Here is a 24,564-nt window from a genome sequence, read left to right as displayed (position 1 = left end):
GCAGCCTAACCACAGTTATTTCTGAGCTCTGTGAATTAGTCCTCTGTAACAAATTACTGTTGACTGAATCATTACTAAGATTGCATTAACATTAATGCTTAAGACAATACACTCCACATCCCTAATTTCCTCATGGGAGCAGGCACGCATTGCATTTTACTATGGTTCTTGCACAGCCTCAGGGCAGGGCAGGTGGAAGGCTGCTGCCTGGGAACCCCTGATCTGTCCCAGCTGGCCCCCACCCTGCTCTTATCACTGGGGACAGCTTAGACTGCTCAGTAGCCCAGGCCTGGCACGAGGATGTCCTCTCCAAACAGGAGATATCTGAAGCTTCCCATGACATGAGTTCTTTGCCGACATCCCAAGCAGCAGCAGCTCGCTGCCTGGCCAGATAAATGTTGTCACAAGCTTCTCCTCCCCAGGCACCGCCGCTTCCACTCTGTGCTTCCTTCCCACACTCCCCCGCCGCCCTCTGTGATCTCTGCTGGAGCGATGCTTCCCTGCCTGCCCTCGCCCATCGCACACGGGCATCCTCGTCTGGGCACAGCCTGACCCGGGCACCCTGCTCACAGCTCCAGGGAGCTGCCTGGTCCGAGCAGGGCAAGCACTGCCCTTAAGACACCACCGCGTTTCTCAGTGCTCCCTGAGTCATTTCAGAAGATGACAGCGTTGTTCGGATTTCTGAAATGGCTCTGACAGCTGTCCACGTATGGGACTGTGAGCAAAGCCAGAGTCACGTGTGGAGCAGGAATAGTAAATGGATAGGAGATGGGAATATAAAAAGCTCCTCTCTCGGGGCCAGAGCTGCTGCAGGCTCCTTGAGCAGACAGTGCTGACCTTGTCTGTTGCCAAGAGCAAACACTGCTGGGAAAAAGCACTGGGATGCATTAGGGACGGGATTTCAGGGGCTGTGAGAACGTTCGATTCCTAAAGCACTGTCTGGTCCTTGTGTTTCCCCTGTGCCAGTGTGCAGGAGGGCTCCCATTACTGACGTCGCTACCTTTGGTGGGATGAGCCAGGGAGAGAGAGCCCGCCGGCCCGGCAGCTCCCAGCTGATGGCTCCTGTTCCAGCTGCCTGTCCATCAACCGTGCTCGATATGCCCGGCTGTGCTCCGCTCCCGCGGGGGTGGTACGATGCTGTGCCTCCATCTTGCAGCACCAATACAGGGGATATAGCCTGTTTTGGCTGCCCGAAGGGAGGGATTCGGGGGTCGGGGAAGGCTGGGGGCGGCGGAGCCATCGCCGCGCTCCCACCAGGCGCTGATCTCGCACCGCCAGCTGCTGCTGATACAGCGGCCCGGTCCTGCCGTGCCGGTACCGGCACCACCCGCTCCGCTCCGGCTGCGGCTGCCCAGGCAAATAAATGGAAAAAACCCGGACACGCCTCCTACGAAAGCTCCGGAGCCGGCGGCGGAGCAGAAGCGGTGCCCGGGGGAAGGCCCCGGGGATGCCGCGGGGAGGCGGGGTCTGCAGAGCCCGGCGCCGGCCGAGCCCCCCCGGTCCCCTCCGGCCGGGCCCGCCGGGCCAGGACGCGCCGCCCCGCGGGGGCCGGGCCGGGCTGGGCTGGGCCGGGCCGGGCTGGGCGGAGCTGCCCGCGCCTCCGCGGAGCGCGGCTCCGGGGGAGACCCTCGGAGCTGCTCCGCGCTCGTCATGCGCGACTACGATGCGGCCACCGCCTTCCTGGGCGAATGGGGCCGCTTCCAGCGCCTCGTCTTCTTTCTGCTCAGCGCCAGCATCATTCCCAATGGCTTCAACGGGATGTCGGTCGTGTTCCTGGCCGGCACGCCCGAGCACCGGTGCGTCGTGCCCCGCGGGGCCAACCTGAGCGGCGAGTGGCGCAACGCCAGCATCCCGCTGGAGCTGCGGGACGGGCAGGAGGTGCCGAGCCGCTGCCGCCGCTACCGCCTGGCCGCGCTCGCCAACTTCTCGGCGCTGGGGCTGCGACCCGGCTCCGACGTGGAGCTGGAGGCGCTGGAGCAGGAGCCGTGCCTGGACGGCTGGGAGTACAGCCGCGATGTCTATCGCTCCACCATCGTCACCGAGGTGCGCGGCCGCGGTGACACCCCTACCTAGGGCCGTGCTGGGGCCGGGGCCTGTCATTCTGTCCGGGGGAGGGCGAACGGGGAGCAGGAACCATCGGGTGAAGTGCCTGTGGGGAGGGGTCCGGCTGGGCACGATGTTGGGAGAGGCAGGAGGGACGCGGGAGGTAAAGGTTGACGAAGGAGCTGCGCGCCCTCGCCGCTCCAGCTGTGTTTGCCAGCTGGTTTTACTCTGGGACAGGTTTGTGTGGAGGGGGAGGCAGAGGCTGAAAATTGAAGCCCGGTAGTTTCCTCCTACCGCACGCTGACCATGCCGGTAATTTTCTATGTGATGGAATTGCTCGTCCTCAGTGCAGCGTTGAATGGGGACATGGATGCGTTCAGATAAACACACCCCCAGCTGTCCGGGGCTAGAGCAGAGCGGACCCTCGCTGGCCCGGTGCCCTGGAATGCCGATGCTTCCGTGGCCGCCAGCGCTGGGATCGGCGGGAGGCAGGTGCTGCGGTCACTCCTGCGGGAGCCTGGCCTGGCTGTCCCCTCGGTTTGTCAGGCTCTGCCTGCAGTGGCATCATCTGTGCAGAGCGTCACGGGCGAACATCAGCGGTGCCGGGCAATGGGAGCACTTGTTTGCCTCTTCTGGCCGTGCCATGGTGTGGGGGCAGAGCCGTGCTGTTCCGTAACGCTGGCACGGAGCGGGGAGCTCCGTTAGGGAAGGGAAATGACTCCTCTGAAGCTGCAGGAGTGCTGCTGCTGTTCCTCGTTGTGTAAGGGGTTTCAGGGAATAACAGGCTCGCCCTCGTGGCAGGCAGTGGCAGCTGGCAGGCTCCGCGCTCCTTCAGCCCCGGGCCACCCTCCTCACCCTCGGGAGCGTGAGAGGGAAAGGGTGGGGATCCCTCCTCACGAGTCCCTGTGACTCAGCAGCAACATCTGCCACCAAAAAACCATCGGAGGATGGCACAGCCAGGAAAGGTTCTGATGCTGAGGCGAGGAGTCTGTGCCCTGAGGACACAGGACCGGCTCTGTGCCAGGGGTGGGCAGACATAGGCTCAGCCACATGCCATGTGGGCAGGAGGTGGGCAGCCTCCTGTCACCTGCTCAAAGGGATGCCACTGGCACATGTGACACTTGCCATTTGTGCTGGCACTGGTACTCAGTCGCTGGAGATCCTCACAATATCAGATCAAGGCAGGGCTTCATGGGAGGCTTGCCCTGCTCCTGGCCATGGGCAAACTGAAGCAGCAGGCTGGCTGCTGCCCACATGCCCGGCTGGCACAGCTGCTGCCCACATAACCCACAGGCTGGCACGGCTGCCAGGCAGGTGCCTGGTGGCCACCACTGGCACAGACAATGCCACTCTCACTGCCAGAGGGAGGTCAGTTTATCCTGGTGTCTCTATGAGCTTATCTCTGTTTAGAGTCAGGGCGTGCTCTGGGAGAGGCAGTAAATGAAGCAAAAGGAGTAGAAATGTGATTCTTCTTAATGAAGAGTAAAACATTTATATTGGAAGATGCCAGGCAAGAGCATTCTGTGCAGTATTTGGATGGGATATAGCTGTGGGGTTTGCCTTGGGGCCTGGGGTGTGCCAGAGAGGCAATAGCCCATTCAGAGATGGGAACCAAATGCCAGGTTCCCATCTGTAAGCCAGATGGAAAAGGATACTTGTTTTTTTCAAAATTGTCACGGACATTTGGAAAAAATGCTGAATTTGGTTTCAAAACAAGGAAACAGGCACTGATTAAATACTGGAAAGAGGCAGTTTAGACAAATTTGAGATGCTTATTTTTTGTACACAACATTTTTCTCTGTATTAGGAAAGACAAGCCAGGACAGGCCACCAGAAGAGCTTAGTGAAGAAATAGCTTCAGATCTCAATTAAAGAACAGAACTTGATGGTACAGGATTAAGTGCTGGAGACTTCATTTGATTCATTCAGTTGCATTTAATCCTGTTACTAAATGCTGCTTGAAGGCAAGTGGGAGATGCCAGCTCAGCACCTGTGTTACTTGGTCTGTGAGGACATGCTAAACTCTGGGACCAGAGAATCCCAGACTGAGTCATTTTGGTGGTCTTAAAATGGAGATAATGGGGAAAAGTGAATGTGTCCACAGGTGATCTTTGGGCCAGGCTGATGTAAGAAAGGGGCTGTAAGAGCAATGGTGAGCAAGTGGAAATGTGAGTCATTGTGGGGTCAGGAGTGATCCCTTGGCTGAGATGAAGGGGTTGCAGGGTTTCCTTTTCCTATTGGCAGGCTCCTGGGGTCTGTTACATTGGTATGCTTTTCTGGAACAAATCTACTTTTCTTTTACTCCCAGATAATGATGTTCAGATCAAACATGAGTTAGAGGCTCAAGGACAAGCACTCATTTTGCTCTTTGGAGTAGGCATTAGGATCCAGTTAGTACCCTTGAGCCAGGCTGTCACCAGCACTGCTCCCTGGGGACACTGAGCTGCTCTCCACCACGGGGGCATGGTGTGTACCCCAGACACCACTTTGGGGCCCCTGCAAAGGGCAGAGGGAGTGCCAGAGGCTCTGCAGGGGCTACTGCTCTGTCCCCTGGGTCATCCTGCTCAGTCCCTGTCCCAGCCCTGGCCCTGATGTTAGTGAAGGCAGAAACCAGAAGCCTTTGGGACTGGCAGAGGCAAGAGACTGGATAGGAATTGCTGTAGTTTGAAGACATCTGAAGGTCTTTTCTGTTCTGGCTTTTTCCATCAGTGGAGAGCAGCCCTGCCCAGCCCTGGAAACCCACCCTGTGCTCAGGCATGGAGGTTGAGTGACAGCATGGCAGAATCTGCATGTGCTCAGTGCTTGTCACTTGTGCACTGAGCAGAGCTGGTGTCATTGCTGGACCTGGTACCCAGGGAGCAGGATGGGGCAATCTGTGAATAATTAACACTTCTTGAGTTATTCATGGTCAGCTTTACTCTTGGAAACAAGTTCAGATTTTCCCTGGTTTGCAGCTCCACCCATTTACACGAGGCTCCACAAGTGTTTTCTCCTCTGATGTGAATGGGCTGTACTCAGGGGGTTAATTAGTGATTTCTGATTGGCAGGGGGGCACTTGGGGCAGTCAGGGCACCTTCTCCAGCAATTTCAGTTTTTCAGAAAGCTCCTCCATCTATAGTGCTCCTACCAGCAGCACTTAGCAGAATTGGCTCTTGCAGCTGGGAGCTTGTCAGAGAGGGCTGTAGGGATTTGATGGGAATAAAATGATTTAATAACAGTGTTCTTGAGCAGCTCCTATTCCTAGCATTCAGAGGCCTTGCCTGGAATCTTACATGAACTTTGCTCCCCAGTTTGCTTTGCTAGGGACATTACAGAATTACTTATTTTCTGGTTAATGTATAATTAGCCCAGTAGAGACATTTTGGAAGTTTTAGCTGTAGGCAGTTTTGCTGTGGCTGGGCCTGTGGCCATGGTGTGCTTGGTGCTGTCTGTGAGGGATGCAGCTCTGAGGAAGGGGTCAAACAAGCTACATTTCACTTTTCCCTCCACACTGAAGCACTGCTGAAACCTTACTGTGTTTCTGTGTGGTTGATCACTGTGCATGAGCCTCAGTCGGAGTGAGTGCCTGTGGGGATGGGAAGCTGGAATTTGGGACATGAGGTGTAGCTGTAGGGTAGGGCTGTATTGCTCAGGTACCATGTGATATTGGAGCTAAAGTAGGTGGATTGTTCACTCAGCAGCTTCAAGTATACGTGAAGTCACATGGATTTGATGTGTTTGTGTGTTTTCTGGTCAAATGCAGTGAGTTTCTGTACATAGTAACCCCTCTTTGGACAGCCAGCTGCTGTGTGCCTTTTATACATCCCCCCAAATCTGACAGACTTGACCCTGTACAGTGAATTTTTGCTGGATATGCAGTATATCATGGGAAAAACGGAGCAAACACCTGCATAGGAGGCATTTAACACCAAGGAGGTAATGCAGTTTCATGAGCAAGTTATTATTTAGCTGGGTTTATTTTACAGCCAAACTGCCTTTGGCACCATGGAGACCTTTTGAAAACATTGATCCTTAACCTTGAGCAACTCAAGTCTGAAGGTCCAGGAGCAGGTGCTCAGTACCCAGATAATTGACAATAGTTTGTATGAGCTGCAGATTCTGCCATGCTGTCACTCAACAGCTTTCCCTGAGTGGGGCAAGGAAGGTGCAGGATGAGTGAAAGACCTCTGCCCTGCACTTTAATGCTGTGGGTTTTGTAGCTGAATTTTGCTTTGTTTTAAATACTGGACTTGATTTGTACTGACTTTCTTTACAGAAATCTGTTTTCTTTCACGGGTGAAGTAGATCTCTGCATCTGGTTTTCACAGCTATCATCCTTGAATGTACCAGAGCCCCACTGACCCACATGCTAACCTCCACCTTCTCAAAACACAGTGCATATAAGTGCAGGTGTGTGCCCAGACAGGCCCACACTTCACCACCTCTCCCTTCCCAGCAGGGACAAGAAAATACCTTACAGAAAATTCTGCCACAGGGTTCTTTTTGTTCTTAATCAGAATAAGGTCTTGGAGGCACATTTTAGTCCACAAGTCTCCTTGTTCCTGCATTGAAGACATGTGTGTTCCTCGGGAAGAGGCATGGGCTGTGTATTTAACCTCAGCTTCTTTTTTTGTTGGTAGCTGGTGTTACTTTGCAGGCTGGGCAAAGGGCAGAGGAACTTGACTCCCCTCTGCTGGCAGGGTCCTTCTGTTCTGTCTGAAAATAGGCATTAATTGCATCTCCTGCCTAAATTATAGTCTAAAGCAAACTGCATCAAACCACACCACCTTCCCTCTTGTTCTGGGGTTTGCCTGCCTGTTCTGCAGCAGCTGTGAAGCTCACCCACCAATCCACTGGTGGTTTCTTTTTGGCAGGGCTTGTGGTGCCATCAGACAGCACCTGGGGGTCTCTGTAACACAAGGGCTGCTCCTTGGTGCCTGCAGCTGAGTGAGGAGCCAGAGCAGGTTTGATGGCAGGTTTCTGCTCCATCACCAAGCCTTTGCCTGTGCAAAGGGTGGCTGCTGGTGCAGGCAATGTCCCTGCTCTCTGATAGCGTGGCTAATTATTAAAATGATGCCATGCTTTAATCTGTATCTAACTAGCTTACCATTGTAGTAGAATTATCTGATCTGAGAGTGACACGTTTGAAGCCTCTCCCTAAGTGCTCCTGGCAGGCATGCCTTAACCAGGAGATTAGTCACCAGGAAGGGAGCAAGCCTTGGCAGAAACATGCTCAGCTCTAACTTCGGTGGACAGAGGCTCATGATGCCATTTTTATTTTTTTAAAACCTTGTCTGAGGTTATGAGTAGTTTTAGGTGGAAGTTTCCACACTGGCTCCTGTCCTAAGTCTGCAGCCACAGCCAGCTGCAGTCATGAGGCTGTGAGTGATGGGTGGCAAGTCAGTGGTGCAGGTGGTGGGATGGAACAGAATTTGGTAACACATCAGTGCAAGAAAAGACATTTCATTCTGTGTGTCTTCCTAAACATGCTTTGTCAGCCCCAGAAGTTAGAGAGATGCAGCAGGTTTTGTGCTGGCAGAGGTCAACTGGCAGCTGTCCTTAGCTGGGATGGTTCTTTACCCTTCTCCATTGCTCTGTTTCACTGGTGGAAGCATCTTGGACCATGGGGAGACAGCTCCAGGGGTCTGGTGGGCACATGATGGGAGAATTGTACTGGAAGCAGGTGCAGGACAGCCCCTGAGCTGCACACATGGGCTCCCATCAGGTTTGGCATGGCTGGCCAGAGGCAATGGGGCTGTGTCAGACAGCTGCTGGTGCTTTGGCCTCATGGAGTTGCCTGGGGAGAAAATAATTTTCCCTTCATTTTCTTGGGCTTTAAGCAGGATATTCTAACAGTGACCTTGGCCAAGAAAACAGTGCTGGTGATGGGTGGAAGTGTGGGAAACAGAATTCCATTGCATTGGAGATGTGTGTGTCTCCAGCCAGCAGCCCCTGTGCTGGATGAGGCTCAGCACAGCACTGGGGCTGTGTCTGAGCACAGGACTTTCTCTTGCAGTGGAACCTGGTGTGTGAGGACGACTGGAAATCCCCACTGACCACCTCCCTCTTCTTTGTGGGGGTCCTCATCGGCTCCTTCATCTCGGGGCAGCTCTCAGACAGGTAATGCCATGGGCAGAGCACACCTGGGGCATTTGTTTTGAGAGACAAAAGGAGTGAAATGTCCAGTGCTCTGAGTTCTGGTCTAAATTAGGTAACTGGCCTGGCTTCTTCAAAATTCCCATCCTGGCTTACCCCAGGTGAAGGATTTCTCTCTCTCTTGGGCACTTCAGAGCCCAGGGACTGATCTCCACAAGGAGCCCATGTGGCTGCTTTGCAGATTGATGCAGTGGGTTTCCCTTCACAACCCACTTCCCATTTGTTTCTTTATCCAGCCTTTTCAGTAGTTTAAAAGATGCTGGGTTTTGTTGCACATTAACTGATAATCCCTTGCTAGAGCTGCAAGATAGGAATTTGCCCTTTGAATGGAATCTCCGCACAGGAGAGATGGTTTGGTGGAAACAGAGTAAGGACATGTGAGAGGAAGGAAAAAAGATAACCTGAAAATGAAAGCAATTGTCATAGCATCTCACTAAGTAGATATAAATGTAAAAAAATCATTACAGGCATTTGATAATTGTCTCAGCAGTGTTGAGGTTTTGGCCTTAGCAGTGTTGAATGCAGAATACACATTCCCTGTGCAAATCTCTGCTCCACTGAGCCCTCAGCCCTGTGTCCATAGCCATATGGTGAGATCTCTGGTCCTGCTCTGATTGCTCTCTGGGAATGAGGATGTCATGAGGTAGCAGTGCTCCTCTGGGTGCTTAGTGGAGGGGTTTCAAAACTCACTGGGAGTCTTAATCCTAAAGCCTCCAGCATTAAATTCCATGTGATCTGAATTTAATCTCCTGACTCCTGCCCCAGTGCAGAAGTCAGTTGGTGTTAAAGTTTGAAAGGGAGATGAGATAATCACTAAATCCCAGTGGTGCCATTTCCCAGTGGGAGCATTTGAGGAAGTGTGTGTGCCCTGGTGGCAGCACAGCCACTGGAGCCCAGCTCATGCCTTCCCACATGAGCTTCCTTGGATTATTTGGGGCTTTTGTCAGTAAAGGGTTATGATCTGAGCCTGTCCCTAAGCAATTTCCACATGCCTGCCATAGAAGCCTTTCCAAGTGAAGGGTTGCTGCAGGCAGCAGGTGATGCAGCCTGTGCAGCATCTGTGCCACAGGTTTGAAAACCTGAGCTTGTCCTGCCTCTCCAGGACCACAAGCCATGTAATCCTAATGCAGAGAAACAGGTGAGACAAAGGGGGCAGTATGTCTGGCAACTCAGACCAGAACCAGTTGACTATTTAGCTATTTAGCACACTCAAAGCATAATGGTGTTGCAAAGCATAGGTACCAGTAGCCTAAAATCCATCATTTTCTCACTTTCAGGTGTGTGGCTTGCAGTCTGCATGTGTCTCCCTATTGTACTGTTGCCTGGTCTCCTTAATCTCTGTCTAGTGGCTTTCTGAAGTTTCTGCTCATAGCTTTTCTTCTCTGTCTCGTGGGTCTTAGAAATTTTAATATTTTTTTAATGCATATGCATATGAAAATAATTTTTGTTGAGATGAACAGAACTTCAGGTTATGCTGAGATGCATCACTTGAGATTGGATGTTTGTTCTCCCTTGTGCCCTCTTACATAGGCCCCACCATAAATACATGCTGTTTCAATAATAATCTTTTTCTTTACTAAAGGTTTGGCAGGAAGAATATCCTTTTTTTGACAATGGCTGTGCAGACTGGCTTCAGCTTTCTGCAGATCTTTTCCACCAGCTGGGAGATGTTCACAGTGCTCTTCCTCATTGTGGGGATGGGACAGATCTCTAACTACGTGGTGGCCTTCATTTTGGGTATGAATATATTTGCATTAGATTCAATGTTTGCTTAATGTACTGTTACTTTTTTTCCCTCTGAACCTGGATCATTTAATTAGACAGTGGTAAATCTGTACTGGTAAAATTCCTGCTTTGAATGATTGGTGTTTTGCTCTGTGATTCTTCAAGCATATACTTTCTGTAGGTTTAGAGAAAAAGAAGAGAGCAGGAAGAGTCTAAATAAACATCCATTTCATTCCTCTTTGGAGCAGACATTCAAGGCAGTGTCCAGGGTTTAGCAACAGCAGCAGTTCTGAGATACAGAAGGCATTTGGGAGCATCCCTGCCTCCCTCTGCACCCTTTGCAGAGAGGTCAGTGCATACCTGAGTGCAGAGCCTTGGAGCAAACCAGCAATTTCCAGGCACAATGAGTGTCAGAGGGACCAGAGCAGAGGAGCTGGCTGGGTGCCAAAGCCCCAATAGCCATAAATGCTCTCAGTGTTGAGATCAGTGATAAAATCCTAAGTTTTGGAAGATTTTTTGCTTTCTTGACTATGGGGAGTGTAGGAATAAAGACCCAGCAGCTGCATGGCCTGGGGACCCTGCAGGGAACAAGGGACCCCATGGGAAGGGGACCCCACAGAGGCTCCCACTGGACACGGGGGTTTCAGGAAAGGCAACAGCATGGGCAAATTATGGGGATGAGTGATGCAGGTTTCAGGGGGGGAACTGGGATTTGCTGTCTTTAAAGTCTGTACAAATATATATTTATGGCTAGTTTTAAACCCCTGGTATCAACATTACAATTTTTAGATTGTAATGTGAGCTAGATTAAAATTGTACATTACTGGTTAATGCTGGTGTTTCCTACCCCATGAGGTTTAATGGGGAAAAAAACAGTTCAGAAGAGCATAAGGTGAAGTCAGTGCTATGAAAAGGATGCAGCACTGTGTCCCCAAGCAGCCATGAGTCACTGCTGCCTGTGACTTTATTCAGTTACTCCCGGTTTCTGAAATGAGAATTCATGTAACTATCAAATAGGAGGGTTTTCCAGTCTTGGGTATTTTTTTTCCATCTTCTCTGCAATAATCATGGCAAGAACTCCAACAATAATAAATGTTGGAGTTCTTGCCATGATACACAGCCCAAGTACACTCTCCACACTTTGTGACCCTCAGTATGCTCAGTGTCATTTGTGTTTTAATTGAGTCCAGATCAGACTGTGGCAGTTATGGCCCTTGCAGTGCTCCTGATGTGAAGGAGAGCTCTGCAGACCAGGGGCTGAGAGCTCAAGGAGAAGTGAGGTGGACCTGAGAGCTTCACTGGATTCTGTTAAGGAGTGGCTGGGTGTTTTATTATAAAAGAATTGAGGTGCTGTGGAAGGCTTAGAACTGTCTGAGTTTTCATGACTCGATATTAGGTTGCTGCATGGTGCAATGGCTGTAGGACGCTTTCCCTGACTGCTGCCTGGCTACTGGAACAGTAACATTACTAGAGGATGGCATCTTCCCTGGTTCTGTCCTTCAGCCCCTGATGTGCCCATCCAACATTCCAACCTTCCTTCTGTTCCCAAAAATAGGTGGGAAATTTGTTTCCACCTCACCTTACTGTAAATTCACATCCTTCCATCCCATGCCAGTCTGCTGTGCTCAGACCTTTGCTCTTTCAAAGTGAAGTGCCCAGCAGTGAATTAATCTTAAATCCAGATGGGTTAAGTGGGGGAGCAGGATGAGTGTGTGGGGAAGGCTCCTGGAAGTCTGCCAGCCATCCCCCATGCCTGTCCTTATCTGTGTCAGCCAATGCATTAATCAAAGCAAACAGAAGTAGCTTCTTTATCTGAAGGTTCCCAATACTCCCAGCAGCTTCTCTGTACAGGCATGTCTGTGCCGTGCTGCTCTTTTCTAAGATTGTTTAGCTTATTTTTTTTTGTTGTTGTTTGTAAATGCAATAAAGTATTTAGTCATGCTTGAAAACAAAGAGTTAAAATGCTAATCCAACCTCCCTTGTTTTAAACAGGCACAGAAATTCTTGGCAAATCAGTTCGTATTCTATTCTCTACATTAGGAGTTTGCATATTTTTTGCAATTGGCTACATGTTGCTGCCACTGTTTGCTTACTTCATCAGAGACTGGCGGATGCTGCTGCTGGCGCTCACTGTCCCGGGGCTGTTCTGCATCCCGCTCTGGTGGTGAGTCCATGCCGGGGCCACGCTTCCACCTCCCCTCCCGCCTGATGCTCTTTGTGCTGGGTCAGGGAGGAGGGCACTCTTCTGTTCACCGCTGTCACACGGCTCTGCCTTCAGGGGACACTTTTTGTTTGGGGTTTCTTGCCAATTCTAAGTCGAGTACCTACCTAGAGAGCCTCGTTGGTGCTGTGTACTTGAAGCCCTGCTCTTTTTAGCTGGACAGAATCACTGAAGAAGGGCAGATAGCCCTGTTTGGTTGCTGCCTTTCTAGAGGGACAGGTGTTTGAAAATAGGAAAGGAAAAGCAAGGCATCACTCACACTCTTAAGAATAATTCACAATAGGAAGAGTCCTTTCATATTGTTCAGGAAACTCCTTTCTTTTTCCTATCTTGAAAAAGTAAGTGAGCGATTAGGATCTTTATAACAGTTGAGTGATTTACACACACATTTCTATAGTCTAAAACACCTCCTGCATGTCCCAGTCTTGTTAGAAGTATTTGCTGATGGTTTGTTGGTTAATTGGGGTTTTTTTTAACCTCAGTCTTCAAACCAAACCTTTAAAATGGTTTTCAGCTCCACCTCTGCTGTCATGGGATTTTAAAGACAGTCTGATTCTGTTTAAGGGTCAATTTGCTTATTTCACTTGAAATGTTTCAAATTCCTTCCTCACAGCAGCGTTTCCCTCTGCACCAAGCAGCTGTTCTCTGGGGAGGCTGGTTCTGGGTGGGACCCTCTCAGATGTCTGCTGTAAAGCAGGCACTGTGAGGCACAGGAAAACTGTCCCCAAGGTATGGCTGCATGGCTTCAGAGTCCTGCTTTGAAATCTGTGGGCTGGGAATTTCCAGGCCTTTTAAAAGCTTACACTTAAAAGTGCCAAAAACTTCCTCTGATGGCACTTTGGGGCCTGGGTGGGGGTAGATGGGGATCAAGGTGCCCTGGCAAAGCTCTGCCAAGGCTTTTCCATGGGCCATGTGATTTGCACACCCCTCTGCTCTGTACAGTTCTTGCTCTTTCACTCATTTCCCTTCCAAATTCTCCAAAAGGTTCCTGCATTATCTCTGCAGTCTCAAGATCCTCAGCTTTCCCAGTAAGAAGAGCATTGGGGCAGCTCATCTTACAGAAAGTCCCATTAGTGATTAACGATCAGATATAAATCATCTGATGTTTGCAATTATTGACCTGGCTTTGAGTCAGTCTTTAGGGCTCATCAGAAAAGGAGTGCCTGACCTGCTTTTTTCCAAGGAGAGGAAAAAGTGCTGCTGGCTAAAGGGAGAAAGATAGCATCTGTTAATACCAAAGGATTTAGTTAAGGAAAGTTAAAGTTTTCTGTCCTGTGCTTGGTGTTAATTCATTCAACATGTGCCTGTGATTGATTAGAGAATGTCATCAACTCTGCAAGGGGACACTGCCCCTGCCCTCTGCCTGGGAAAATCTGCCTCAGAGCTGTGATAACATGGTGAGGTTTGTATATGAGATTCCTATGACACAGAACCTTTAAATACACACTGTCATATTTAAAGCATTTCCACATTGTGTGCAGTTTCCTAAGAATATTTTTGATTCACACTGGCTAAGCTACTCCCATCCTTTCTGTCTATCTGGTGACACCTGGTGGACATCAGTTATTCCCTAAAAAACAACCACTGAGGACAAAGCATCTACTTTAGCATCACAAAAGGTCCCATGTATTTGAATGACATGCTTCTGTGCTGGCTGTCTCCTGCTGCAAGCAATCTGTGAGATCCGAGTGTAACTCCTAGGCACAATAAATATGTTATTTATAACTTGTTACTTTTGAGGAAACATTAAATCATTTCTTCTGAAACTTATTATAGGATCATTCCTGAGTCTCCTCGGTGGCTGATCTCCCAGGGAAGATATAAGGAGGCAGAAGCTATTATCCAAAAGGCTGCAAAAATGAATGGCCTTCCAGCCCCAGATGTGCTTTTTGACACTGCAGAGGTATGTTCCACACATCCTGGTGCTGTACCTCGCTGGCACTTCCCCGTTTGGCTGGTTGTCTTGTTGGGAAATGCCAGCAGAGCTGGTTTGCACCAGCAGCTCTTGGGCTGGCAGTGGCTGCTGGCCTGTGGTAAGTGCTGGGTTAGCAAAGTGATCAAAGAGATCAAAGTGAGAACCCAGAGGGAGGTTTTATTTGTTTGCTTTTCACAGTAAAATTCTCTTCCTCAGCAGTTGTTTATTGTGGTTTTCAAAGCAAGGGTGACTCAGATTGCTTCATCCTTTGGGCACTGCAAAAACCTAAGGAGAATGTGTTTGTGCCCATTTCAGTTTGGTGCTTTTTTAGCAGTTTGCAGCTTAGCAAGAGCCCTTTGCAGGGGCCTGTGTGGGGGACCCTGAACCAGCACCCACATGAGCTGGGTCTGTGTGGAGCCTGAGGGACTCCTCAGGTTTCCCAAAGCACCTGAGTGCTACAAGGGGACTTGAAAACCATGATGTGAGTGAAGACAGGGAAGAACATCAAGCTCTTCTTCAAAACTGTGGTTTTTCTGTATTTCATATCTGTTGGTTAAAAGAAGAAAGTCTGGTGAAACCTGGCAGCCCAGCAGCAGGGAGCAGCACGGCCACAGTGGAATGGTTGGATCCTGTGCTCATCTCTCCCTCTACTGGCTCTGCTCTCACTGGAGCTCCTCCAGAGGCACCTCTTTCTTGTGCAAAGACTCCTCTGGCCCTGCCTCAGCAATGACCGTGTGTCTGTAGGTCGGATCTTCCTCTGCTGCCTTATACTGCCACCTTCCTTTTGTGGCAGAGAGAGCAGAGAGCAAAGCACCGTGTGCTCCTCTGCAGTGTCTGCAGGACAAAGATGCTCTGAGTTACCCCTCCCCTGAGCAGGATCCATCACTTGACTGTCACACTTATATTTTGGCTGAAGATTTCTTTCCCAAGTGGAAGTTTTTGTGTAAATTGAAGTGCGTGTTCCAATTATGTGAAGCTCATTCTACACCAGCCATGGAAAAGCACTTCTCTTACTTCACAGCCAGGCCTCAGATGTCTTTCAAACTGGGGATGACTTTTTTGGATTGCAGCATTTTATCATTCCTGCATATTTTCATAAACCAAGGAGACACTCACCTGCTTCATGGAAATTTCGTGTGCCAAAGTGTCTGTTCAAAAAAGCCTGAGAAACATGTCTGCATGCTAAGTCTCATGTTGGAAGTATTTTTCAAACATTAATAGAAAGACACTCCTTTGAAACCATCATCTATTCCTAGGAAGGGGTATCTCCTGGATAGTCCTGTAGGGAGAAGCAGGGTGGTTTGTTCTTTGGGCCTGGGGGAAGCCTGGCCACAAGTTCTGGCTTTGCCCTGGCAAGGGCAAAGTGTGCAGGCAGAAAGGCACCCTAATGCCACCCAGAAGATTCCTGCTTCAAGCCTCAAACTAGACCCTCTATCTCCAATCTGAGGTGGTGGATGCTCCTGTGATGTGCCCTGGCCTCTCCAACTTTTCTCATCTGTTCCCTGTCAGGGTGCTGGCAGGCAGCAAAACCGGCTGATTTCCTGCATTCATTTCACATCACTTATGAAGGTTTGAGAGAGCTGAATGGACAGTGCAGAGAATGGACAGAACAAGGCCTCTGGTACTGAGGTTACTTCTGGAAGTACCATGTGACATCCTTGAGGAAATGTTAACTCATCTGCCTGCTCAGCTGATTCTCCTTTCTAATTAATCTTCGTGGTGCAGTGGAAACTCCCATGAGTACAGCTGGGTGCAAGGACAAGCTCCACCTAAGGACTGTGCTCCCTGGTGCAGAAGTGGCCCTTATCCCCTGATAGCCATAACTCCATAACTGCCTGGACTGTGGGTAGCAGAGGTTGTTATGCTCTTAGGTGTGTGGGAATTTTTTTGGTTTTGTTTTCCTTTTTCCTTCAGATGCAGGATTCGAAGCCCCAGCAGCAGCAGAAGGCTATCCTTCTGGACCTATTTCGAACCCGAAACATTGCAACTATTACTATTATGTCATTACTTTTGTGGTAAGGAAATGTGTATTCCTAAAGTACCCAGGCAATAGAACAGTTCCTGATTTGAGGGCACATGCCACGGGTTTAGATAATAAGTCTGAGCCTCGGAGTAAAGCTCCAGTGGTCCTTGGCTGGTACATGGCCCTCAGTGTCCTCACAACCACACTGCATTAACACAGCAGAATATGGAGACAGTAGCCTTGACTCAGATGTAAAATAGTTAGAAAACTATATGTAACAACTTGTGCATTTTTAAGTATGTTGCTTTTTTTTTTTTTTTAATGCTACCCATCTCTGTAATCTTTATTTGAAGATACATGTTCTTCTTGAAGCAAAGGCAGCAACTCAGTAACATAATAAGAACCAGACCCATGGCCAGCATTTTTGTTCTGTTTTGTACTGTGCCCATCTCAGTGAGATCCTGGTCCCTGCCTGGGCAGCCATGAGAAATGAGGACCCAATAATGCCATATAGACAAACCAGAACTCTTTCTGTCCATATTCACTCCAGCAGAAAGGAACTGGCTAGCACATTTGGTAAGGCACTCCTGAGATCTGAAACATGAACATCCAGCTCTCTGTGAAGATTAAATAAGATATAATGGAACTGCTGAGGGTGGGAGATCCTGACACTAGCTGCAAGTAGGAATGTAGTTGGCTTGGGAAGCTTGCAAGACTTTCATTGTGTCTTTGAGTCCATTGCAGTGAAAAGCCTTTGTGAACAACTTCCACAAAGCTTTTTTGTGGTTTAGTGTATGCAGAAAGGACAGAGAAATCTGAGGTGTCTTCAAGCTGCTGTGGATATGATCACTGAATGGGATGACAGAATTAGAAAGAGGGGGTTGCCACTGAGACTTTTTTAAGCCACAATGCCTGTGGTGGTGCTTTGTGGTATCCTATTTTTGTAACGACATCTGAGGCAACACTGGAGGCATTCAGAGACTGCTGTTTCTGGAATAATTTGGTTTTATTGCTTTTCTCAGGTTTTTCACATCAGTTGGTTACTTTGGCCTATCCCTCAGCACTCCAGACTGGCATGGAAATGCCTATGTCAACTGTTTCCTCTCAGCTGTTATTGAAGTTCCAGCGTATGTGATCGCCTGGCTTCTCCTCCGCTCCCTCCCACGGCGCTACTCCTTATCTGGCACCTTGTTTTTAGGGGGAAGTGTTGTCCTCTTCATTCAGCTGGTTCCTGCAGGTACAAAATTAAACATGTGACTTAAGTATACGAAACATTCAAAATATGTTATGGTACTGTGTAATAGTACTGCAAAATTACTGGAAACCAGGATCAAATTTAGAATTTGAGGTCAAGTTTATGCTGATCCCTTGCAGCCTTAGGTTGTTTATTTTGCATTTGTATATGCTGAGTCACACTCAACTCTCATTTATTGTGTCAAATTACTGAGCTTTATATAGTTCAGGGGGAACCAAGTTCTAAAATGAAAGCTGAAAGTGTACTGTGATTTATCTGGTTGTGCTTCCAGGCTACAAAAACCTGCATCCGGATTTCCCTGTGTGTAAATCTCCACAGGAATTTGTGAAAAAGGGGTGGGTTCAAGCTTCCAGTTTATTGCTGTGTAATCCAGAGTTTTGTTCCATTTCAAGAATGCTGTTTTACTTGAAGACAACCAAAATCTGAAAAATACAAAATAACCTGAGCATCTACATTATGCTTAGTGGGGAGTTTGGAGTCATCTAGGAATGGGATTAATATTTTGTATAATTAAAATAACCTAAAGCGCCCAACTCATGACCTTTTGGAAAAACACAGCAATACAGTCTTTTGGATGTAGAAGTAATACAGGTAATAAGCACAGGGTGTTGTTTATTCACCTTGATTTTATTTTTTCTCCTCCAGAACTTAATGTCCTGTCTGTTGGACTGGTGATGCTTGGGAAGTTTGGCATCACAGCTGCATTTTCAATGCTTTATGTCTACAACGTGGAGCTGTACCCCACGCTGGTGCGGAACATGGCAGTGGGAGCCACCTCCACGGCCTCTAGGCTGGGCAGCATCATCGCTCCTTACTTCGTTTACCTGGGTGAGATCTCCTCCTTCCTGCCTTGCACCACACAACTGCCACAACAGAGAAGTTGTCTGAGCTTCTACAGTGCAGGCTCAGCTTTAAGTGCCTTCACTTGTTGGCTTTTCAGTTCCTTCTCTCAGCTTGGGTGTGAGCTCACATGGCAGAAATTAAGTGGAGCTCCCTGGGCTTCACAGAAGGATCAGGCACTTCATTCCTTTAGGGACCATTCATGTATCAGTGAAATGAGTTAGAGCTGGTCCAATACAATGATGATGTTTATAAGCTGTGCAAGCAGAGTGGCTGAAATGATAATCACATCTCGGGGTGCCAGTTAGTTTCCCAGGAGAGTGTGAAATGGTCTTGCAGGTAAGGAAATGTAGCAGTAGGAAATTGATTGCATGGTACTGTCCCTGTGCATCCTGAGATGGGTATGTTGGCAGGTGGGAATCCAAACATTCCCAGGATTTGTGCTCTCCAAAGTAATACATGGAAAACATACAGTTAAGTGGCATGAAAGTGTGTTTACTTGAAGTGGGTTTTTAAATTTTTTTTAAAGTTTCTAAACTAGTCATCTCAGCATTCATTCATTTTGCTTTTTCTTATTGCTCAATATTTCTGTAAGCAGAATTATTAATTTCCTCATAGGCTTTTTTTGACACTCAATGCCATCACATTCTGAGTGCTGCTCATATATTAACTGACAAATACTTTTTGGTTTGGTTTGGTTTTTTGTTTAATACATAAAATGCATTTTCCTCATGTTGCAGACAGGAAAGAGTGATAGAGGTTAGGGGACTAAGGGTGAAAGTGAATACCTTCTGTTCAGTCTGGGGTGCTCAATCTCTTCTTTCTTTCATTCACACATGATTTATTTCCTTCTGCCATCACTGGACCCATGTCAAGCTCTCTCTGCCTCTAATGAGTGTTGCTTCCTGCTGAGATCTTTGATACAACATGAGCTTGACTTTGCTGGCTTTGACAAAACATTGCTGGTGTACTGCTGAGGGGTTCATGCTGATTCTCCATTCTCCAGGAAAGTGGAGAGGAGATTACTATCTGTAACTAATCAGTGTTGACTCACCTCTGCATTCCAGTGTTAACTGGAACACACTGTACCAAAAATGATGAAAATGCCTTGTCTTAGTTTCATACTTGTACAGTGCAAATGTGAAGTGAAAGGGTCAGCTGGACTGTGACTCTCCTGAAGGTCTTCAGTCTCCATTGCAGCACTAAGAGAGAAATGTAGACAAAAAAACAATTTTACTGATTGTTTTTTGTGGATTTATGGGGTTTTTTTCTCCCAGGTATCCATAGGCTCAGTCTTTAAAAAAAATCTTGTTCCAGACATCAAAATAGTTTCTTAAACTTTAAGAGGTTTGAGGAGAAAGTTGTCAGCTGCTGCTATTTGCTACAGCTAAATTAGGACCTTGCCATTCATCCAGCTCAAAACCACAGAGGAGATCAGATCACAAACTTCAGGTCTGTGAGACATACCCAGAGGTCCCCTCTTAATCTGAGTTTATTCCATACATTATAAAGCATATTGCTCTATCCTAGCTATAAAATAAAGCTGTCAAGTCCAGTTTGGTACTTTCTCTATCTTCAATGCTTTAACTCCTAGCTAATCCCTTTTCTGAAAGAGCTTTTCATTGCTGTGCTGTTATGACTTGAGGATTTTGCATCCTGCCTAAACAGTTGTGTGCCAGCTTGAGGCTGCTGGCAGAGGCTGCTGCATTCATGTCCAAAATAATTCTCTGAGGAGACTAAGGTCAGAGCCTCATGTGTGTCTTGGAAAGCCTGATGTTCTCTCCCTTTGCAGCAAGGAAGGCTTTAAAGCAGTCCCCCATTAATGAGCTGTTAGTCTGGAACTGACCTGTTCAGCTGACTTAGTCCCTTCCCTTCTTTTGCATCAGCCCAGCAGGGTGTATGATCTCAGGCAGTGATTAGTGCTTCACTGCTTACAAGCAATTTTATTCCCTCATATTGTATTATTTAACAGAGGATTTGGTTCTTGATGACAGTGTGGTACTGAAGGCTCCAGCAGAGCTATTGCCTTGCAAAGATGTTGATTATCCCCATTGAAAATATAAAAATATAAAAACCAACTAAACAAGAAACCCCAAACAAACAAAAAAAATGATCCAAACTTTTGGCTGCTACAAAAGTGGGGGTTGGCATAAAACTATGGTAGCTGTGGCCATCCAAGAGCACATTCTGAAGCTTTAAAACTGAAAGTCCCTTTGCTGGCAGGTAATAGATGTAATTCAGCTTTGGATTTACCTTTGATATTGATGAATCTTTCAGCTAATTATTCCAATTAATTCTGCATTACACCAACGTTTGGAATATAAACTTTACATGTGGGTTTGTCAATTTTGGACATTGAGTACTGTTGGAATATTCTGTGTTCTGCCAGGTGCCTATGACAGATTCCTACCCTACATCCTGATGGGGAGCCTGACTGTGCTGATTGGGATCCTGACCCTGTTTCTCCCAGAGAGCTTTGGCAATCCACTGCCCGAGAGCTTTGAGCAGGTGCTGAAGGTGAAATGGTAAGGCAGCTTTCATTCAGCCCACACTTCATACGAGTTTAGAATACAGTCCCTTTTCACAATCAGAAAACATGTTTCTTCAGGTCCACTGCAAAACTTCAAAGCTCTTAAAGTGCCCTTCAGATTGTTTTCTTTGGGGTTGGTAATTTGACAGACAATGACATCATACAATTTCTCCAGAATGTCTAAACCCGAGAGCTGATGTGTGCTGGCAAAGCAAGGCTGACCTTCACAGCACCTTGAGGCTGTTGCTTCAGATGTCCAGACATTTTCCATCCTATTATATAATTTACTCTCATGAACTCCTTATTTAAACTATTCCTTTAACTATTTATTTAGTAGGATTATATGCATTATGAGACCCTTCATTCTTCCAGTGTAAGTTCTTTAGGTACTATTCTAAATTAAATGCAGGATTTCAACATTCTAGTCTCCTCCTGGGCAGCCAGAGACAGGCCAGGACAGCTTTTGCTCTGGTTTATATGATTTAGCTGTAAGCAATGACAGTTCTCTTGTCCCACCAACATTGCTATTTAGGGTGCCCCAGGCAAACATTTCCACTCAAATCTATGCACATGCACCACAGTGTGAGAAAAATTCTTAGAGCAGCAGAGGGAAACTGAATTAACCAAAGAGCAGCTGCATAGCCACCATTTAGTTCAGTGAAAATTGGTATTGGAATGGAATTTGCCCCTGTAAGCAATAATAGCTTGAAAAAGCTAGAATTCCCTTTATCTAATTCCTGGTCAGCATAAAGAACTGTAATTATGCTTTCAGAAAAATTGCTAGGCCTTTCCTTGAGAAAGGACATGTTGCTCTTTATCACAATTACTTCTTAGATGTATCATGTGGCTTTTCAGCTTTGCAGTTGACAAACTGTAGCTAGAAATCCCAGAGTCAAACCAGATTCCCCTCGGAGGTTTCTTGGATGAACAGCCTGAAGTAACTGAGTTACAGCTGCTGAATGATGTTCAAGTTTCAGGCATTGTTTGCTGCACTGCTGCTGCCATCCAGCAAGGAACACTGTACAGAACATTATATTTCATCTCATGTTTATACTAGCAATGTAACAGGGTTATTGTAGTGGTGCTTGTAGGAGAGGGAAGTGTCTGATGATACCCTAGAAAATGTGCTCAGTCTTTTACTTGCTTTCAGTTTCAGAAATGAGCAACAAACCACTGGCATTAGGAGTTCCAAGGAGAGTCCTAAAAGTCTGATAACACCTTTGTGAAGAAAGACATACCTCTCAGAGGGGCTGAAAGAAGAACAAAATCATCTCAAATGCATTTGCTGCCAGAGGAAAATGAACAAAACCCAACTGCACCATAGTTGTTATGCCCTGTGCTGCTGTCCCCAAATTATGTAGTATAGTGACCAGATGCTGTCTGCTCCTGCAGGACCATTATTCTGTCATTCAGTGTCCTGTTCCCTGCTGTTTGCCAGCAGACACAGTCCCCATTGAGAAATGGGGGCCTGTCTGTGCTGCACACAAGTCAAGGAGTAAGCTGGAAGTGAGCCTTAGAAATAACACAGCCGTGACTCCAGGCAGTCAGGTACTCAATAAAAGCTGCTGAAAGGGGAAAAAAAATAGCAAACCTAATGCTGGTGTTTTTCTCACTTTGGGTGTTGACTGGAGGAAGGGGAGCTGGGTGTCTGCCTTTCAAAACCTGAAAGAAACATCCTGGCCTCCTTTGAAATCTGTGACCAAAGCCCACAGACTAAGTGGAGTCAAAATTCTTTTGTAGCAGAGCAGACAGAGACTTCCTGTAAGGACATGGGTTTTAAACATGCCTTCAGAGGGGCTTTAGGTGTCACTTGCTTTTCCCAGGACCTGGGATCCCCCTGTTCCTGTAAAAGTTGCTGCTGTTTCATAAAGTCTGAGCCCACCCAAAACCCTCAGCTTTGTGAATCTTCAGTGTCTTTGGGGAAGGGGGAAATCTTGAGCACTGAGAAAGGACTATAATTTGCTGACTTTCTGGTGGGTCACACCCACTTTCAACAGAAAAGTCAGCTGTAGCAAGTCCATGATCCTGTCCCAACATGCCATGCATTATAGCTTTCAGGTTTTTTGTGATATATGGACATAAGCAGTTTTTTAGCTCTCTTGGGGTGTTGTTTTATCTTTTTCCTAAAGTATTTAATTTCTTCTTTGAATATATACCACTTTGTTCTGCACCTTCAGAGAACACTCACTGCAGTTTCAAAAGCTTTCACAAAACCTTTGTAGAATTTACAAACTTAAAGGCAATTTGATGCTCACAAAAAAGGCAATTTGATGCTCACAAAAATCTGATTTTCTGTACTGCATATGTTCACCTGCAGCTATTAAAAATTCAAAAGGACTAATTTGGGACCACTGGGGTTTTTATAAAAAAAAACCAAAACCCAAACACCAACAAAACCAGTATTTGATTTTCAAATCCTACAGATTATATATGTTTGGGGTTGTTTTTTTTTTTTAAAGTTTGGCAAAACTAGACCGGGTGAAGATAAATGTCAAGCTCAGAGTTGTGCTTCTACTGTCTTATGAACACTACATTGTTTGAAGAGTGTAATTCTTGTTATTTTTGTATTTATTGGCTGTATGTGCACTTCTTGGTCACTTAAAGTCTGTCAGACCTGGTAGACTGATTTTTATTCTCTATAAATAACAATTAGCCCTGATTCACCTTCTGTAAGGGCTAACAAAAGCACAGTGTCTCATCTCTAATGCATGAGTTCAGGGTAGGTTGTCTTGTGCTGGCTCTTGGCACAAGAATGAGGCTCTCCCTGAAGTTCAAGCACAAATTTTAAGCTTTATAACAAATGCAAGGAACTTGTGCAATTAACTCAAGCTGCTTTTGGGAGTTGAAATACTATTTTTAATTTCCTGCAGTTATGCTTTTGCCATAAATGTAACATGGCATAAGAGAACCTGTGACTCCTGATCTTCTCATCCCTGCTCAATCAGTTTCTCTAATAACAGCAGTATTTAATCTTGCTTCTACTTTTACAGAGTTAATCTAAAGATGTACTGTTTAGATGTAACTGAATTTCTCAAGAAAGTCTTTTTATCAGCATAGGACAGGTTTGAGGACTTGAGTTAAATATAGGTGGTCATATTTTTATGAAGATTGTTATTTTGAGACTTATTTTATGTGATTGTAGGTTTGGGTATTTGTAAAAGGTAAATATTTTTGTACTCTTGAACCTTTCAGTATCTTAGAACCTGTTTTTCCTTTTTTAAATAAGAAAAAGTGCAGTGTTTTTTAAAATACTGTGTTTTAACCAGTCTTGTTTTTCTTACTTAAACCATTGATCTCAAGCTAGCATCACATTTCAGTATTTTTTGCAACAGATTTAATAATCTTTCAGGGGAGTGGAATGTCCTTTTTAAAATTATGTGATGTTGTTATAAGGCCTTATGGAGTCTGAGCACAGTGGAAATGAGGGAATCCCAGCTGGATTGTTCTCACTGACGCAGGAGTCATCACCCTGTGCCTCATCTGTAACCTCTGTCACCTTCACTGGGGTCTCTCTGTGCAACCTTGGATCCTCAGCTGACTTGCTGGATCTGCTAATAATTATATAAAGCTGTAGTAATTGTCAGTCATTGCCCTCTGTCTTCATTGCAATAAAAATGTGCACTGACATTGTTTCAACCTGCTTTGTGTGTGGAGTCTATTTGAAGAGCGAGTCTCTGAACTTTATTTTAAATAAATAAATAATAAAATGTATTGCCAAGAATTTTAAATAAATAAGTAATAAAATGTATTTAGCATGGATCAGGCATAGAAAAAAAGCCCTGAAATAAGCTCCTTCACTGATTAAGTTCTTCCACACAGGGAAATTATGATGGTGTGGTACAGTTTTACTGCCTTTCAGGTGCAAATCCCTGGAAGCTGACTCTGGCCAGGCTCAAGGATGATTTTGTGATTTAACTCCTATTATGTGATTCATTTT

The 24,564-nt window shown here is 46.7% G+C and overlaps 1 protein-coding gene across 2 annotated transcripts; it reads left to right on the top strand.

The window, feature by feature from the left end:
- The first annotated feature begins 1,462 nt into the window (after positions 1-1,462).
- LOC139597649 (solute carrier family 22 member 4-like) lies at positions 1,463-24,263 on the top strand. 2 transcript variants are annotated; one of them, XM_071443167.1, is made up of 10 exons: positions 1,463-2,043; positions 8,039-8,142; positions 9,761-9,915; positions 11,944-12,067; positions 13,901-14,027; positions 15,954-16,054; positions 17,025-17,239; positions 17,903-18,085; positions 20,487-20,622; positions 21,778-24,263. In XM_071443167.1, exons 1-10 carry the CDS (start codon positions 1,651-1,653, stop codon positions 21,851-21,853), a joined length of 1,614 nt encoding a protein of 537 aa, XP_071299268.1. In that variant the 5' UTR covers positions 1,463-1,650; the 3' UTR covers positions 21,854-24,263. The 2 variants fall into 2 exon arrangements, with proteins under 2 accessions (XP_071299268.1, XP_071299266.1); XM_071443165.1 differs by having other exon boundaries at positions 1,471-2,043; positions 11,896-12,067.
- Positions 24,264-24,564: the final 301 nt, after the last annotated feature.

Source organism: Agelaius tricolor, unplaced genomic scaffold, assembly GCF_023055355.1.
Source record: "Agelaius tricolor isolate 1412-34295 unplaced genomic scaffold, bAgeTri1.0.p SCAF_18, whole genome shotgun sequence".
Classification (NCBI taxonomy): domain Eukaryota; kingdom Metazoa; phylum Chordata; class Aves; order Passeriformes; family Icteridae; genus Agelaius; species Agelaius tricolor.
This window is presented reverse-complemented; position numbering and strand designations above follow the sequence as displayed.